The sequence below is a fragment of the Dryobates pubescens genome, chromosome 23, assembly GCF_014839835.1.
Source record: "Dryobates pubescens isolate bDryPub1 chromosome 23, bDryPub1.pri, whole genome shotgun sequence".
NCBI classification, from domain to species: Eukaryota; Metazoa; Chordata; class Aves; order Piciformes; family Picidae; genus Dryobates; species Dryobates pubescens.
Window position 1 is genome coordinate 9,783,879 of NC_071634.1, and position 19,206 is coordinate 9,803,084.

Below are 19,206 nucleotides of genomic sequence, written 5' to 3' on the forward strand. Positions count from 1 at the left end.
ATTCTTTTCCATTTGAAAAGGCTGATTCCAACAAGGACTTTAAGCAGTGATCATTTATGTAAATAGTAAATAACCTGGTGTGTTATAGTGGAGAGTGGAAGCAGCAGTCCGTGGATAAGCCATATGATACCTGGGGAAGTGTTCACATTTAAGTGCAGTTTCAGCTCCAGTCAGTTGAGCTCCTGCAGGCTTGTCTGAACTCTTGGACTGATTTCACATTTCACACAGAATCACCAAGGTTGGAAGAGACCTCAAAGATCATCAGGTCCAACCTGTCACCACAGACCTCATGACTAAACCATGGCACCAAGTGCCACGTCCAATCCCCTCTTGAACACCTCCAGGGATGGTGACTCCACCACCTCCTTGGGCAGCACATTCCAATGGCTAATGACTCTAATCTTTAGAGGTTGGCCAAACCAGACCAAAATGTGGTACTTGGCAGTAACTGGGTATCTGTGTTCTGGTTCACAAGCATGCTCCAGTGGAAATCCAACCTCTGTGTGGGCTTTGTGCCCCTAGGAAAGAGACTGTGCTGAAGCACCTGTGTTAGGAAATTCCATCCTACACAACTGAACTGATTCACCTTCTTCAAGTCCATTTCTTCATTGCAGAAGGAGTTTCAGATTGCTACAATCCTAGGCAAGTGCTGATGTGCAGGGCAGCTGACTTTCAAGGCAAATCTAGCCTAGTTATTGACAAGAGAATCGAAAGAGGGGAGTGGAGACAGCAGTGTCAGCAGATGTCCTGAGTGGCAGTGGAGTGGTCCAGATGATCTTGGTGGTCTTCTCATGCATGAGGGGGATCTGGGAGAACTCATTTCTATTTTTCTGCCTCCAGTCCCACCATGCAGTGGTGCAGTTAAGTGCAGGTAGTGAGGGTGAGGGTACCTGGGAAAGCACCCTTGGAGCTGTTGGAATTGGTACCAGATGAGAGTGGGATTCTCTGCTTAATGATGCTCTGAAGAGGTGCTTGGTAGATCTTGTTTGTGTCTCATCACAGCTAACTGGTTTGGGAGGCAGTGGCTTTCAGTTGTGCACAGAATCAAGATAAACTCTTTCATCCCAAAGAGTAAGCGATAAGATAATAGGAAACGGCCTCAAGTTGCCCCAGGGGAGGTTTGGATTGGACATGAGGAATAATTTCCTCCTCAGAAGCATTGTCAAGGCCTTCAATGGGCTGTCCAGGACAGTGGTGGAGACCCCATCCCTGGAGGCATTTAAAAGATGCAGAGATGTGGCACCTAGGGATGGTTCAGTGGTGACTTGGTGGTGTTAGGTTAATGGTTGGACAAAGTGATTTAAAGGCCTTTTCCTACCTAAGGAGGCTCTGTGATGATTCCATGCTGCATTTCTTGTTGTGGTGTTTAGTGCAGAGTCAGATGCACTCCCCTCTTCTTGGTTGTGTGTCTGAGTGCAGGCTCCAGCAGCAGCTTTGTAAGGTGGTGCCAGGTTACTGTCCTAGCATGGGGCTGTGCTGCTGCCATTGGCACTGCCCTCAGATCCTGATTGCCCCATCCAGCAAGGCTCTACAGACACTGCAAACACTGCTGGCTGTCCTATAACTGGTGGTTTGTGCAGTGTGGTGTTGACTGTTTGCTTTGGACCTGAGATACTTGACAGAGTCTTTTTGCAGAGCAGTTGATCTCATTAGTACATCCATTTGATGTGGATGTAGTTCAAAGCTTGCGTTCATTTACACGTAACTTGGAGTAGTTGGAAAGTGTCAGAGATGTGGAGTATTCTTCAGCTGGCTAAGATTTGACAAGGGTATTTTTCCTGCTGGCTTCTGGAAGGCTGCCAGGTGAAAGTGAACATTCCCACAAGACCTTTGCTGGGGAGAATATCAGGCTCAGGGCAGCGTTCTTGCTTCCATTTATATAAACACTCTGCTGGCCTGGCTAGGGGAGAAGCATTGCGAGCATTGAAGTTGTTTGTGGCTCTGCTGACAGTGATTTTCATGTCATGATTGTTCTGCTGTCTGTATTGAAATAACATGGCTCTTCTGCTCTGTTACCACCCAGCATCCTGCCCAAGGCACTGCTGCGTGAAAAAATCAATGCACTCGATGGATGATCTCGTAAGTGGCAGTGAAATGATGCAGCCAGTACAAAACCAACCCTCAGAAGCCTCCAAAAGTAGAAGGATGTTGGTAGAACAGTAGAGTCTCTTTGACAATAGATGAAAAGAGGCAAAGGTCTGAAGCTGAACTGACCTTTCATCTCGCTCAGCTTTGCCACCCCTGATCCTTCTGAAACATAGCAAGGATAAATTGTCAGGGAGGTGTGAGGGCTGCTGCTCTCTGCCTGCCTGGCAGCTCTCAGTTGCTGCTGCTGTTCTGGGTAGGGGTAATTTTTATGGTAGTAAAGATTGTTAGGAGTTTATTAAAGCACATTTCTCCCTGTCAGAATTCATAGCCTTGTGCTTTCAGAGTTGCTGAGCAGTTCATGTGCTTGATGGGTACAGGCACTTGCTATTTTCTCTGTTCCTTCAGAGTGCAGCAAACCAGTGACACTGAAATGCATCAGTGGTGGGATTCCCAACTTCCAGTCCTCTGACAATGGTTTTCCATGTTTTAAATCTCTAATGGCTTTTAATATGTTTTTCAAGAAGTAAATAGGAAGAAAAGCTTAGTTGATAAAATAAAGATGTATTAGGAGACAGAAATTTATTGTCCTGTCTTCAGTTGGTCTTAATTTAAAGCACAGGTTTTATGGGCCTTTCAGCTGGAACTTATTTCTCTAGGTTTTAGAGAGCAAATAGTTGAGCTGCTGGTTCCATTGCATGTCAATGGCAGTATCTGGGATCTGTCCCTGTGCACATCTGTAACATTCTTTTCTATTCAGTGTTTATAAGCTTCCTTACTCAATGTATGTTTTTTTCACATAGAGGCACATGTGGACCATGCAAGCTGTGATTTTATCTATGAACTTGTAACGTTTTTCTGCTGTAGTACAGAAAGTGGCAGCACCTTTGCCTCAGCTGTGAAGCTGAAGTTGCTCACAGACACCCAGCACTAACTCTCTCTGATACTGGTGTGCACGGGGCTCTCTGAGCCCCTGGGCTGCAGATGCCTGGCTGCACTGGTGCTGGAGCTGCCACTCGGCAGCCTGCCTGCCTTGCCCTGCAGGAGCTCTGCTGCTGGCTGCAGAGTGCAGAGCAGCTCCTTGCCAGTCAGGAACAAGGCAAAAACTTCTTGGATGGAAACCAACATCAGAATCCTGGTGAAGGGTGTGCACTGAATGGTGACTTGTGCCTTTCTGTCTGCTAGCTGTGAAACCTCCTAAGAACTGCTGTTGTACCAGTATTTCCTTCTCTTAATAGAGGTGTGCAGTGTCCTGCCTTTGACCAGAGCAGTGTCACCATGAAGTGCCACTAGCGTGTGCCATCCACAGCTGAAACCCCTTCCTTTGCTGGAGTGACATAGTTGTGTCTGGGCAGGATCTTCCTTTCCAGCACTTCTGCTTCCTTTTTATTGTCTTGTTTTCTAGGTTATTCATTTTTGGTTGAATTCCATGTACTTCTGTGATCAGTTGGCATGGAAACATGGCTCCTTTATAGGCCAGTTGCTTTTAGCATTAATTTGCAGGTAGGTGTTTTTGAATGTGAAAATGGAAACCATTTATGTTCTTTCCCCCATCATTAATACTTGTGTGCTTTCTGATGCAATGTGAATTACATTTCCTTCTCTCTTAGAGGGGGAAAATGTTCTTTGTGGGTTTTTTTGAAGAGATGGGGGGGAAATACTCTGCTGCATCAGGTACAGTGTATCAGTAAGACAGGATTTTGTATAACAAAGCAATTTTTATGCATGTAACTTGACATAATCAGTGAAACAAAGACTAACCAAAGGCCAAATGAGCAAAGCTGAATTTAATTCCAGAAAGTATGTAACACTTTTCAATACTGCAACTTTACACCACTTCTAAATCTTTTTAATAATGTAGTTACTGGTGTTACCCTCCTTTTCTTTAATTTGGAGAGTGCCCTGTTTTCCTGTAGGGATTTGTTGGATTTCACTTGCCAAAAGCTGTAAACTTGGTCTGATGGAAGTGAGGGAATCCTTTCATTGCTGCTTTGACTTCAGTAGGGTTTGCAGTTCCCCAAATACAAGTGAGTTTGTAGGCTTTGGTGATGACTGTGATAGTGGTCATGGTGACATGATGACATGCTGTAGTCACTGCTGCTTGGAGGAAAACAAGCAGCACTGGTACACAGCATGAAGAACAGTTAAGACTAGTATAGAGATTCAAAACTCCATCAAAATGCAGAGTATTTTAAGTATATATAGATGGGCCTTCAGTTAGGTGTTGAGTTATAAGCAGGTGCAGACTGTCTGCTTTCAGTATAGTTGCTTTCAAGTTCTTTGAGATTTAATCTTCTTCTAATTCCTGATATCTGCAGACTGTTGTCTGAAGAGCTTTATACAGATTGGATATGCAGAATAAAAATTAAGGTTTGGATTAATTTCCTTTGGCTTGTATTCCTCCTTCCCATTCCAGACTTCAGCCACATTGTTCACTGTTTCGTAGGGCAAACAAATGAATTCAGTAGGTGCTGCTCATAACTGTGGTTTACATCTTTAATAAACAGTTCATCTGGCCTGTTTTGGGGGCATTGATGCACTGCTGTTTCTCTGTTGCCTGAGCTAAAGCCCATGCAGTTCAATTTCAAACCCCTCGGTGTGTGCAAGGTTTGACACATGGCCCCGGGAGAGCTCCAGATCTGCAGAAGAGGATTAGATGCGTTTGTTCATGCTTCTGGCCCGGTTCTATGCATGTCATGGTATTGCTCAGCAGCCATGTGGCTCCTTTCCTCAGGACAGTTGGAAAAAAAAAACCAAACAGTTTGAAAGCAAACCAAACCCTATAGGTAGAAACCCCACAGTTTGACGTGTGGTATTGTCTTCAGTGGGAAAAAAAATAGCTTGCTTGGTATTCTTGCCCTTCTGCTGACACTGTTCACAGCCTTCTTGTAGTGGCTTGCAAGTGGTTTTCTTGGGGGTTGAGGAGCTTGGTAGAGAAGATGAGGGCTCTGTGTCTTGCTTTCAGCAGTTTGCAGATCAGGGTTTTGCTAACCATGCTGCAGCTGTGGAAAGGAGCTGGGCCGTGCCGCTTCCTGTGTGACAGGATCTCATCAGGCGCAGAACAAAACCATTGCTCCTCTCTCCCGCTCCGCTCTCCCTCCTTTCATAAACAAATGGGTCTGATAACAGAAAAGAGGGCAAAAAATAAATGGATTTGACCCTTTTATCATCTCTGTGTACTTGTCAGAGAAACTGGAGACAAGAGACATTTTCTGTGGCTGTTGTAAACTACTTTTTTCTCCTCACCATTCCCTGAAGTGCTCGATGGCAATGCTGGTCTGGGAAGGGCAGCAGCCGGAGCCATGCTGGGAGGAAAAAAAAGCCACTGGTAATTGAGTTAATCCAAATACTGAACTGGAACTCTTCTGGCTTTGGCTTTTACTGATCTCTTCTTTTGTGTTTAGCCTGGAGAAGAGCAAACAGGGTGTCAAGATGTTCAGTGATGTATTGCGATAGTATGAGGGGTAACAGGCACAAACTTGAACACCACAAGTTCTACCTCAACATCAGGAAAAAAATCTTTGCTGTGAGGGTGCTGGAGCTGTGGAACAAGCAGGCTGGAGAGTCTCCTTCTCTGGAGAGAATCCAAACCTACCAGGATGTGTTCCTGTGTGGCCTGCCCTGGGTGAACCTGCTTTAGCAGGTGGGTTGGACCAGATTCTCTCCAGAGGTCTCATTCTATTATGTCCTTAAAGGAAGAAAATGACAAAAACTACTGTTAGCTGTGCAGTTCTCAGTAACTCCAGTCATTTTGCAAGTCACTTGGCTGCTGTGAGGTTGTGGTAGGCATGGTATGAAGCTAGAAGGCAGCCAAGTTAGCTGTTTGCGAGGCAATGATGCAGTTACAAGTCTCTTGCTCATATTTTGTGAAGAAGTTGATATGTTGAAACTTGGTGCAAGGGAATTTTGTAGTCACTAGCACTTGAGAGAGCAGATTTCTGGTGAAAACACTGGTGGGAAGCTGCGTGCTCTCAGTGTTCCTAGTGCTGAGTAACAGCTCAAAAAAGCCTCTGAGGGTCACATCTCACAATATGTTGTGGTGCTGTGAAGTTTATAGGAAATAGTGCTAATTAGTAATTTTTCAAACCTCATGAGAACAGAGAGGTTGGAGTTGCCTCCTAAAGTGTTCAGCTCTTTGGTCAGCACAGTTTATTCACTGTACCCTGCTTTAGTTTGGTTTAGTGTGCAGAGCTAACAAATGACCTGGGCTGTTGGTGGATGTAGGATTTTCAGTACAGAGTTTTTTTCCAGCTTTCAGTTCCTGTTCTCAGTACTTATTCCTTTTCCTTTTGTAACTGGGGTGATAGCGCTGACCTCGGAGGGACAGGAAGAGTTGAAAAGGTTGGTCTGAAGAAAGTACCATTAGAGTTGCAATTTCCTCTGAAATAACAGTTGTGCTGTCAGTGTACCTAGTAAGCAAAAAGAGTGGTGGAAGCTGAAGTTAGGGGCCAGATGCATAAACTTCTGCTGCTTTTGCAGTGGTTTGCCTGGGCTCATTTGGTTTGTGTTCCATCCAGAAACCAGGGGCAACAACGTGTTAGGAAGAGCTGCTGCTCTCGTGTGGTTTCTTGATCTGGAGAGCAGGAATGAGCTCCAGTCTCTGCCCTAACATTCTGGAAGATGGTCACAGAGCTTTCTGGGTTTCTGGGAGCCACCGATCGCCACTGCCTGGCACTGGGCAGGCTTCCCTCCCATCTCTTCAGCCATCACAGCCAGCAGCTCGTCTCGCTTTCCCGTCTGTGCCGTGTCCGTTTGCTGCACCACAGGATGAGTTTGGAGAGGTGGTTTGAGTTTGCTTGTATGAAGATGGTGGTAGTTTGATGATCCTTGGGTTCAAAAACTCCCAAGTAATTTGTGAGTTTCCATGTGACTGTTTAGAAATGTCATGCTCCTGCATGCCTTTCAGCTCGCTGGGTTTGTCCTGCTGCCAAGAGCCCTCCTGCTTCTAGAGTCTGAAAATGTAGGGGGGGGGAAGAGAGGTTTCTGGGGTTTTTTGGAGATTCTGGACTGCATCCAGTACCTTGCTCTAGTATCCTTTCCAGTTGTTCTCAGCCTGTTGTCAGTCTGTATTTTGTTTGGAAAGCCAGTTTCTGGGGCCTGTTGTGGCAGGAGTTGGAGACTGTCACGGTGAGGGGGAGGTGGCATTCTTGTGCCGTGGGCTGAGTGGCAGTGTCCCTGCTTGCAGCCTGCCAGATGCAATGCTGGGTCCAGCTGAGGGTGCACAGCTGGGGAGAGGCTGCTGGAAGTGTCACCTGTGTGGGGAATAGGGGCAGCCTATAGCAGCAGTAAATGTTTTACACCGTTTGCAGAGATAGAACATAACTTAGGCCCTCAAACGTTTATAATTCGAAGCCTTGATCTGCAGACAAAGCGTTTTTGATGCACGTGAATAGACCCTTTTCAAGTTAAACATGGTTAAACTACAGAGACTTTAAGCAACATAACAAAGCCCAGTGAAAAAAATGCAAATATGGGTCATTTTTAAACACTTGGGACTTTTCACCAGTTCAGTGGAAACAACTTAAAGCATTCAAAAGCCTTCTCTAAACCCCTTTAGTATGTGGTATGTGTGGGAAGAAATATTTTGCTTCTCTCATCAGGCAGTGGAAATAGCTCCTGATCTTAACTGTGCTTTTCAGTACAGCTCTGACTGTAATATTGGGACCAAAGCCTTTGTAATTGAAACTCAGAAGTCTCCTTGAAGCAGAGCTCAGTAGAACAGCTCTCTGACATCATGCACTTTTATTATATTATGATTAAATGTAACATGATAGCATAAAACTAGCTTTTGCCTTCAAGTGCTTGTTTTGTTTGGCACTTTGGCTGTTGTTACTGGCCCCCTCTCAGTCAGCTTGTCATTTTTATGCATCCTGTTTGCTTACCTTCAGAATGAACATCTTTTCACAAAATCCTATTTATTCAAGCTTGGTTTGGCTGCAGGGGAACCTGGGTGGGAGGTGCAGGGCTTTGATTTCTGTATGCTCCAGACGTTCTCCTTTGTCCAACACAACTCTTCTCTAGTTTGCAGTCATCAGCAACCATTTTCTTATCTTGACAGAGAATAGCAGAGGTTCATGGCTGTGGGAGGAACCAACAAAGGGAGAGAGGGAAAAAAGCTTTTAAGGGGTACTTTGCTCTGTGGTTCAGTGTTTGTCAGAGTTGCTTTGTTTTACAGAAGAACATAATGGTGTGTAACTAAAGAGGGGGTTTGTTATCCTCCTTTACCAGAGACCTTACTACTGTTTTGAGTTGTTCCTTTTTAATTACATTGATCTTAAAAGCTTGGGCTACATATGTGTATGTTTGAGCTTTAAAAATTGTTTGAATCATGCATCTTAGAGGAAGTTCTTAGCTCTCCTCTTTCTTCCCATCCCTAAGAAAGAGTCACAGTGATTTATTTTTCCACTATAAAGATTGCTGATAGGTCTAGCACAGCTAAGAGGGTGGTGAATCACTTTGGATGCTTCTCCAAAATGAAAGCAATAACAAGTTTATAAAGAATATGGAGAGGTCAGTGTTCAGTGTGTAAAATACTTCTGTGCTGTTATTTTTAGTGTCATTTGAGTGTGTTCTGCTGACCTCAAAAGGAAACCTTGTGAAACTCAATTTGATTATCTGAGGCCCCACACTTGCTTATCTTCAGACTTTTTGATAAGGAGAATAAGGAGTGGCCCTGAGTAACAGTTTAACGTTCTTGGGCAAAGTACAGGTGGGCTGCTAGAGAAATTGCTGGTGGTGTTTGGGATCAGAATGAAGGAAACCTTTGACGTTGGCTCTGCTGGCCTCACTGGGTTTCTTTGAGACAGTGTATAACATCTGAAGCATGAGAAGAGCACAGAGGGTAGTCATTGGGACAGGCTGCCACCAGGAGTTATATTCTGCAATAAATCCTTGGCAGTGTCTTCAAAATATAATGTGCAATTAATACTCTGAAAGGGGTTGCGCTGACAGTGCTAGGAAGTGGTATTTATTTGCAAAGCATAGGTGTTTATTTGCAAAGCATGCTTAGAGCTCAGGCAGTGGTTTGTAACAACAAACCAAACACCAGCACCAAACCTGCTGGAATAAACTAACTTGCTGTAGGAGAAGCATTTTTTTGAGGAGAGAGAGAAAGGTGACTTATTTTTTGCCCTTCTCTTTATAGTTCATGTAATATTTTACAGGCAAATAAGGAATCATTCTTAAGTGTATTAGGGTTTGAATTAATGTTATGTGGCTGTTCAGCTTTTATCAAAGTCACAGCCCAGATGCCACTTCTGATAACAAGGTTTCAAACAGAAAAGGCAATGCTTGCATCCTGATTTCTGTGGAACACGTGGGTAAAAGGGGCCCTTCCTGTGGCAGTGCAACCCTGCTTGGCCTACTGCTTCTAGGCTTGTGTTCTGTATCCCAGGTATTGTCCTCAGAACCTCCAGGAGCACTTCGTCCATGGAAAGTGTTGTGGAAGGTCTTGGCACAGTGGATATTGTTGCTGGAATGGCTGGGGCAGTTAATCATCTGCTCCCATTATAAGTGTTGCAGCACATTGTTTCTCCAGTTCCTGTCAGTGGGAGTTTTCTGGCTGCCTCTTTTTTTCTTTTGAGTCACACCCACCAGCCTATAAAGTTTATGGGCTGGAATACAAGCTCAGTTGTATTTTAAACTCGAGTTTGGGTGTGTTAAGGTGGATTTCCCTCCTGGTTGCCATTACCAGTCTGCTCCCTGGTCACAGTCCTTGGGGAGAAGATGAAAGTGGATGTGTGCTCTGACTAATACCCAGCATGTTGTACCTGGTGGGAAGGTATTTGATGCAGGCTTGATTGGTGCCTTCAGTTCTGTATTTTAGCAGATAATGCCTCGGTGGGAACTGGGACATCCCAGCCTGTAGCTGTGGGCAAACGTGGCTACTGGAGAGTCCTAATCCCTTAAGTTCTGACTCAAGTTGGTGGGTCCTGTCCTGAGCTTCACTGCAGTGATTCAGATCTCTTGGGCAGCCTGTGCCTTTCACCACATGGCGCTGTCAAACTGGTGGGGTCAGTAATAAAAGCTGGCAGCCTTAGATGGTGGGAGTGTGCTCAGGTGGGGTAGCTCCGACAGCACTGAGTTGTATCCTTCCCTTAAGCTCAAAATACTTGGAACAGTGTTTACAGGGGTACTGAAATGCTGTATGTCAGACATGAAACTCAGTCCTTTAAGATGTTTTATCTTTTCTCTGGAGCTTTCATGTATCTGTCACTTGAAAGCAGCACTTCTGCAGTGGTGGTGTTCGTGTGGTTTACTGCTGATACCTTCTGGGTTCGGTGCTCCACAGAGCTGTAACTGAGTGTTGTCATTTGGTTTACTTTGGTGATACACAGTGAAAGCATTTTACAGCAACATGATGCTGCTACTGCTGGTTCATTTGATACTAAATAGGTGGGATTCATCCTGTTTTCAGTTGTATTTTGAGAAGTATTAGTTAAGACCATACACACTGTTATAGCATGCTCCAAATAGGCACATGGAATGGTTTTTTTTGGACAGATGTGCAATCCAGTTTCCTCGTGGCTGTTTGAAGTACATGTGTAGCAGTACAAAATGCTGCCAGATGATTTTGTTTCCCCTTCACAGACCTTCATTTCTGATCATAGACTTTCAAGATGTGCCTTGTGGGACCTTTGTTTTTTGTACCCTGACAAGCGTTTAGGAGTTTGTGTGCATGCTGACAGATGTTAGACAAATAGCAGCAAAATTGCTAGATGCTTCAAAAAGACTGGTTAGGGACCACTGTTTAAAACCACAGCAGAATACATCTCCTCACAGTTACCAGGCTGCTGTCTGAGTGTGGCAAGCTGTGTAAGTGTGGAACAGTAATGAAGGAACCATGACTCGCAGGTTCCAAGGCAAGCAAGGAAAGGTGGGATTTTCTAATAGAAATCAGCGGCTTTTTTCTTTACTTGCCTATATTACCAAAAGAAAACCAAGTAAGGCAGTCATCTCAAAATACTGTGGTGAGGTCTTTGTGTTGCATACTGCAGCAATGGTGTGGGTACCCAGGCTCGTGTCTCACCAGAGCAGTGATGTGTCTGTAAACCAAAGCGCCTCGGACAGTCTGGGGGCCAAGGTGGTGGTTACATAGCAGTGGTTCTGTTGAGATGCTTTGTGTGAGGAAGGAGGAGTGAGCGCCTTGGAGAGGGGCTGGGTGTATCTCAGCCCTTGCAGTCAGCAAAGGGACACAGGTGGGTGTGATTGCTCTGCTTGCACATCAGTAGGTCAACGCCAGAGGAAGCAACTTCTGTTTTTCTTGGTCCTTTGCAAATCACAAAGAAAAGAAGGCAGATGACCTGTTTCCACTGAGTGTGGGTAAATAAAAAGCATCTTCATTAGCTGTGCTCTTCCAGTGACGTTTTGGCATGCTTGGTGTTTACCTCTGAGCTCTTGAGTCTTCAGCAGGGACTGCTTGTGAGCTATAATTAAAGCTGAGGCTTAGTTTTCTCCTGGACGTGTATTGTGAGGTCCAGAGCTTGTTTGTTTGAAAACCAATTTAGGAGTGTTTCTCTTAATTTTGGTAAGACTTGCAGCAGGTTCCTAAAATCTACAGAAGCATGGCTAGAAACATTAAATGAGAAAAGAATGGCACTAAATGTAATCTGCTAATTAATTCAGGCTTCTGAGGGTAGCTGTCGCCTTTTTGTGCCTGCTTCTCGGTGTTCTTTAAGGATATTCTACCCTCTGCCTCCCCTCAATCCCACATCCCAAATGCTCACATTGAAGATGGTAGCAAAAGGTGTTTGCTCTGCTTCTGGTGGTATCAGGAGACTTTTGCACTGCATGTTCAGCATCCAAAGTACTGGACAATTATTTCTTTCTGGAATGCATTTTCCTTCTACATGTACTGTATTTTAAAGCTTCTTTCTACTTGCTTGCTTTAGAGTTTTGCTCTGCCTGGAATCTAAATGGTGCTTGTGCTCACGGTGCTCAGAATGATGAGAGTACCAAGGCAAAGTCCAAACTATAAAAATGCATGATGTGTCAGGAACCTTAAAATATGTTTTTGGAGTAGGGTGTTTCTAGGAATTTTAATAGTGTTTCTTGGCAAGCCTAATTGATAACAGCTTCTGTGCTTGCATTAGGAGTGGGATATTTTTTGTTTGTTATGACAACTCCTCCTTTACTTGAATTAATATTGGCATTTATTCTTAAAAAACATGTAAATTATAGTAAATAAGTGACAGCTCTGACCGAATTTACAGCCTAGGTGAGAATATAAAGTAAAGTAAAACGCCCCAGGGGATCGGTCACATGTAACATGTGCAAGACTGTAAATTAGGTGAATGCTCAACCTGTCATTTTGGGGTCTTGGGTTTTGTAAATATTGATTAGAGGTTTTGTGAGTATGTGTTCTGTTAAAAACTTAAATCACTTTGATTCAAGGAAGCTTGGTAGGACAGATTCTTTCAAAGGACCATTGGCAAGGGAGTTTCCCTGCTTATTTGATCTTTGCGCTTGTAAGAATTCCCATAAAGTTGAAAATGGAAACTGCTTTGCCAGGCTGCTGTCCTCCATTCCATACTGCTCTGTCATTGCAGGGTCTCTGGGAAGTGTTGTGATTTTTTAGCATTGATGTGTTTTTCAGGAAAAAAAAGGAATGGAAGCATGTATTTTGGGGGAGGAAAAAAAAAAAAAAACCCACTTAAAGAATTACATGGGCTTTGCAAATGGATTTAGGGACCTGAAAGATAGGTCAAACTTGCAGCCTATGAATCTGCCAGAGTCCTTTCCTTTGCACACACATCCTGTGTGGGAGATCCTAATGTTGAATTAGTGGCAGAGAGAGGTTCAGAAGACATGGTTGAATATTCAGCAGTCACTTAGCTTGTTGCATTTTGCTGTGCTTTCTAGTGCCAGGAAAGGGCTACTCTGAGATCTGTGCCTTTTGCAGTGGGATCACTTGGCTGCCTATCCATTTAAGAGTAAAGGCTGTTTTACAAAAGGCAGAAAATAAATTTTGAGGGCTAGAGCATGTCAGTGCTTGTCCTCTAGCTGTGAGTGGTGCTGGACTCGGCTCCCCTGGCCCTTGGCACACAAAGAATCACCCTTGTTACGGTAGCAGCAGGAGGTGCAGGTGAAGCTCGGGACAGGAGCAAACCAGGCCACTAAAGTAGCTCTGAGTCAGCTTCTTGTGCTAAGGTGGATCTGGTAGTTTGTGTCCCTGTGCTGCCAGGGATCTGAGGTAATAAGTCACAGCCCTTCCTCTGTTCTTTGGCAAGAACTCCATTGGTCTCTAGCTTGTGAGACCCACAGCCACTGACATGCTTGTGCATGGGGCCGGCCTCCTGTTGGGCCCTGCAGATGGAAGCTGCTTTTTCAATCCCCAACAGTTTTTCCACAAAAGCTGGACTAGAACAAGGTTTTGATCCTCTAAGAGCAGGCAACCTTGTGTCAGCTGTGTGGCGGGCATCTGCTGCCTGGGCACAGCTCCCCTGTTGGTGGGCACCTACACCTGTTGCCTCAGACAGTCCAGTGGGCATGGCATGGCAGCTGCTACTGGGGCAAAGGCTTCCCCACCAGATTTCCATATTGGAGAAAGAAAAGCCCCCAAATACACTAATGGCTGGATTAGAACTGTTGTGGGAAACTTCTGTCTTTTTTGTTTTCTTTCCCCCTTAAATACATTTAGATAACCTTAAGGGCCTGACTTATACCCAGCAAAACCACCAAGTTCATAGTTAAGGCTTCTCACTCCATCTCTCATGCTACATGGAGTACTCAGTGCTCCAGCACAGCTGGTACTGGTACTCACTGGAGCACTTGCGTGGTTGTAGTGGGTTGAAACTACCACAGTGGTGTTGGAAGTCACACCATATCCTCAGATCCCTGCTCCTCTAGCAAAGCATGTGCTGCCTGTGTGGTGTTTGCTGCTCAGGTAGGTCCCGGCAGGATGCTGTCCTGGCCAAGGTGTCCTACTTCTGTCTTCATAGTCCGCCAGGGTCCCTGGTATGCTACTGGCTGGAGGCAGCCCAGCAGGTGTGGTGGGAAGCTAGCAGTGACAGGGGAAGGGTACAGCTGCAGTGAGAAGCTTTAAGCTTTGAGTTTCCTGGCTTCTGTGAGCACCAGTCAGACCCTTAATGTTGTTTTAATGTACTGTTTGTGTTTAATTTTTAGTAAAAGTTTGAACGCCGTCCAGGCTACAGAGGTTGCAGTGGATAAGAAGTTTAAGAGCTTTGGTTCAAGATTACAGGAGGCTGCAAGACAAATTAAAGACATGAAAATGAGGATGGAATGACAGGCTGCTATTTTGCCTCAGAATGCTGAAGATTGTAAAGCATTGAGAAATCGAATTCATGACCCTGGAAATCAAGCTCAGATTAAGAGATGTCAGGTTGGTAGGGGTTCCTGAAAGTCTTGAGTTAGGATAAATAGAGATTGCTGTCTTATTACAAAGGGTCTAGGCTGGGGGGTGGATGGTGTGATGTTTATCTGTGTTATGTGCAATGCTGTACCATATACTTGGATGAACCAGCTGAGGGAAATGATTTCTTCAAATAGGTTTCATGTTTGTGGTGTTGAATGTCACTTTTGCCTGGTTTACAGTTATTCCTCTCTGGCACCAAGCTGCATGATTTACTGTTAATGCAGGCATGGAAAATACTGCTCTTAAATACACATTGCTTTATCCTGCCACTCCAGAGGGCTGCTGCAAAGCCAAACCTGTGGTGCAGCGTGACGTTTCTAGATAAGAAACAGGCAGAATATATCTAAACGGTGGAAGAAGTCTTTTTTTTTCTTGTTCAAAGGCTTCTGATTCAGAGTGAAACCGTGCCTTTCCAAATGTAAACTTTGCCTAGTGGCTGCCCCTGTGCTGGAGTTAATGTGAGTTTACTCAAGTGTTGAGTTATTGTCTGCGATCAGCGATACGGAGTTCAGGCAGGAGGATTGTGCAACAGGAAGTCTCTGCTCGAGTTTAGAAAGGATTTTGGCAAGCAGAGGTTTGTAGGGGTTTCGTGGTCAAGGTCACTGGATGTGTTTGAGTTCTGGGGACTTTTAACAGCCTGAGATTTGCTCAGGAAGGGTTTTTCCTTCTAGCTGTTTTTCTGGCTTTGGTTTCCATGCTCTGGGGCTCGGTCTGGCATGCCACTTGGCGCTAGCATTGGACACAAGTTACTGGGTTGAGAAATCAGTGGAGCCCCTGGCGTGAGGGGAAAGCCAGACCACACCTTCATGTATGTTGGAGAATTCATTGCTGTAAAGGCATGTGGTTTGTGTTCTTGAAAACAACAGTTTTTCATGTCATTTTCTCTTACCTGTTTAGGCTCTGTCTGCTCTTTAGTAATAGCTCTAAGGGAATCACCTGTGCCATTTTCCTTCATCTTCAGCAACCTCAGTATCAAAGTTCTGCTTTCATGGGTTTAAGTTTTATTTTAGCTGGCATTCAGATGTGGTGTTGAAATCCCAGCTTTACTGGGCTGACAATTAAGGCAATGACCATATTATTTCAGTCATAAAATGAGTACAGTTACTCTGTGTAACATGAAGAGGATTTGCAGTGGCATTTTTTACATTGTTTGAAGACTTAATTGCACTTTACTCATGCTATCAGATACACTGCTTTGAAAGAAACATGAACAAGTTATAATATGCTTTATTTTGGGGTGTTCTAAAGTAATTTTAATGTGGGGTTTTATAACTTAAGTTCCCATTAAAGGATAGAAATTATTCTCAGGATAATGATGTAACTTTGCATTGTGTGTTCCTGTAGTGTTTGTGTTCTGCATCACATTATTAGTTTGTGGTTTATTGCCTACAAGTGATTGTATGAAGGTTATGTGTCTGGTTTTGGTTCAGGTAACAGTAGTAAGCTAGCACGATGCAGAGTTCTTCAAAATTACACTACAAAGGCTTCCATTTGATTTTGGTGGCTGGATATTACTGAAGGAATCTGTTTACCACAAGTATTTCCAAGCATCTCTGGCACAGTAGAGGTTTACAACACAGTGTGGTTTTCATGGGTGTTGTACCCATGGAAAACTTAGCTGGTGAATACTTTTCACATTTGTCTGCTCTGGTGAGAGTGCTGCAGAGTTGGTCTTTGGGCATCACCAGCTGCTGGGAGATGCTGGGGTTTAAAAGAACCAAGAGTGGTGACTCTTGTTCTGTCCGCATCGAGTACAAAAACTGTTTGAAGAGGTGAAGCGCTTAAATGCCAGGTTGCAGGTGGGCTGGCCTGTCACCCTGCCACAGTAAGGGGCAGGCACAGAGCCTGTGTGCAGGCTGGACAGTTGCCATTGCAGGGTCACAGACTCCTTCAGCCTGAGCCTGGTCCTCCTGGGAAGCAGTGTGCTGCTTCTGCTGATTTCTGAAAGCCTGCTTTCCCAGCAGCTGTTTTTCTTCTCCAGCTATCTTATACAGCTGGGATTCTGCTGATTCTCCATGCGCTTAAAATGCAGATGACAGTCTTGCAGGGCTTGCTTTCTGACACAGGCTGGGATTTGAGATGCAGGGTTTGCTTGTAGAAAGCAACTGGGGAACCTCACTCTGTGTTTAGCAGTAACGTTGGACTAACTTGTATCATCCAGCCGCGAGCAGCGCTTTTAAAGTCACACTGTGACAGAAATACGTTGCTGAAATGTGCATACAAGAAATAATCTAGCTTGCCTCACTCTGCAGTGCTTAAAACTGCTTGAGAGGAAAAAATATGTACTGTAGTCTTGGGTTGGTGGGTGGTTTTTTTTTTTTTGCTTCTCCTTATCTCTTCAGGAAGTCCTTTATTTTTTTTTCTTGGTTTCTTTTTTTTTCCCCACCCACACTTAACTGCTTTTGTCTAAATGCAATGGTTTATTATTACTCCCTTGAGTACTTCTGTGTATCGGTAGCATCTCTACTGTTAAAAAGATGTTCTCTAAATGTTGTGTTATAAGGATTACTTTTTCATTTTAAGACTCCATAAAGAGAACATAAATCAAGTCTGCACTTCCAACTGGTTTTAATTGCCCCAGATATCTAAAGTGTGTTTCTCTGTCCCTCTGCAACGTTCCAAGCATGGTGTTGACTTAGAGGGGGACGTTTTGTTCAAGTTCTCTAAGTGGCAGATTAAATGGGATGGAGTTTGACAGACTGCACAGAATTGTTTTGCAAAGCTTGTAAGTCTAAGCAGACCTACATAAATCAGCAGCTAGCCTGTACACTGGCACGCTGGATCTTCAGTCAATTCAAAGTTTTGCTGTTGTAGGCTTTCTTCAGTTAGATGATGATGACCTGCTGAGAATAAAATCTATGTAAATTGAATACTCAAATCCTCTCTTAATTGCTTATGATACTCCATAAGCTGCTCTCGGCAAGCCCGGACAAGGTATTTCTCACTGTCCAGAGCTCACAAAGGTGTGGAATCCAGTCAAAATGTAAATCCTGGAGAAGATCACACAGGATCTTCTCAACAGTACAGTGAGGATATCTCCTTAAGAGACACACTGTGGTGCTTTTATCCACTTGGTGGTTTTATTCATCTCCCATTGCTCAGCCTCCTCAGTCTCCACAGCATGTTTTTTCTTATACCCTCTGGCTTTAGTTGGTTGCTGACTGTAAAGTCGTTACTTGTTTTACTAGCTTCTGTCCTTTTTTCTGCCATCAGAATAAACACAGTAGCTATAAGCAAATTTGTTTCTCCTATCCCATTTGCATGACTTAACTAACAGGGCTTCTCTTGTTTCTTCCCAGGCATTCGACCTCCAATCATGAACGGGCCCATGCACCCGCGCCCCCTGGTCGCGCTGCTGGATGGCAGGGACTGTACAGTAGAAATGCCTATTCTGAAGGACGTAGCCACAGTGGCATTTTGTGATGCTCAGTCTACACAAGAGATTCATGAAAAGGTAACATTTAGAGGTATAATTCAACTGGTCTGGAAACAAGTAACTCCGTGATGATGAATGGCGAGGGTATGCTGTTAGCTGTGGGGATGCGTCCGGCTCTGACGTAGTCAGTGGCTGTGCACCCCAGTGAGGCAGCTACAGGGTATTCCCAGTAAGCAATAAAACATGAGGATAAAGCAAAGCTGGAAATGTCTCTTGTTGAAACATGCTTCCATGCAGTGTTTCCTCGGCCAGATGTTGTCCATATGCTCACCTACCGAATTAGATCCATGGAGAGACTTACCTCTGGGGAAATGTTGTTATGTTAAATGAAATGCTGCTTGTAAACAGTCTGGCTCAGCTTGCAGCTGGACAGCCAGATCTCAGGAGTGGAGTGGCCACGTGAGGAGCTTCCAAACCTCTCTGTTTAGCCAAGGAATTGTGCAGATGGGCTTAGGAGGCTTTGTGCACTGAGAACTGACGCTGCAGAAAAGTTTCCAAACAAATGGTAAACCAAAATACTTTAGAAAATTAATTAAAGAATGTGTCTGTCTGTTCTAGAAGTTCACACCCTTCCTGGTGGCTTGGGAGCTGTAAACAGATAGCAGTTCTGAGTGCTGTCAGAGGTTTTTTCATTTTCTTAGAGGGATACCCACTTTTGGGGATGATGGCCTAGGGAGCCAACAAGCCATACACCTGCATTTTCTCTTCAGAGACTTTTCAGCCTGAAGGCCTCATGTCTACCCCAAATCCTTGCTGCTCTCTAGACAGCAGTAGAACCTTTTCACATCCATCTAAGACTGTTTCAAAGAAGAGCTGGAGAGCTCTCATAATGCAACAGATCTTTTGAAACTGACACAAATCAAGAATGGTGCTGCTGTTAGGTGAGTCTTAGATTTGTTCCTCTTATGTCAGTGGTTAAGTAAGACAATCTTTCCAGCTTCAGGTGGTTCTTTATATTAATGATGCAGTTGCTGCATTTTAGTTTTCCATCACAAGGAAACTGTCAAGGAATACATGTAAAGGAAGGCACCTTGTTCTAAGCATTAATGTATCCTTGGGAATAGTCACCTTGGAGCTGATCCAGAGCCTAAAACTGAAAGAGCCTTGGATCAAATTCCTTATGAAAGACTTGGAAAAGATCAGCAAAAGAAAATCCTGATAACTTTTGTTACACCTTCGTCCACAACAAAGTGGCTAAGGTACAGTTGTCACAGTAAGGCTGTGCACAGAGCTGGTGTTTGTGTTCAGTGACCTTCTGCCAACATCTCCCAGATTTGCCAGTGGCAGTGTTACAGGTGAAGGGGCAGAGTGC

The 19,206-nt window shown here is 44.3% G+C and overlaps 1 protein-coding gene across 9 annotated transcripts in view; it reads left to right on the forward strand.

The window, feature by feature from the left end:
• Positions 1–19,206, forward strand: part of CTBP1 (C-terminal binding protein 1) — a 197,522-nt gene that overhangs the window by 148,997 nt on the left and 29,319 nt on the right. For 6 of the 9 annotated variants that reach the window (XM_054172368.1, XM_054172370.1, XM_054172367.1 and 3 more), the window contains one exon: positions 17,758–17,912. In XM_054172368.1, the coding sequence (XP_054028343.1) occupies positions 17,758–17,912 (155 nt within the window). Of the gene's footprint in view, positions 1–14,208; positions 14,426–17,757; positions 17,913–19,206 lie in introns of all 9 variants that reach the window. The other 3 variants (XM_054172373.1, XM_054172374.1, XM_054172372.1) reach the window with 1 other exon arrangement.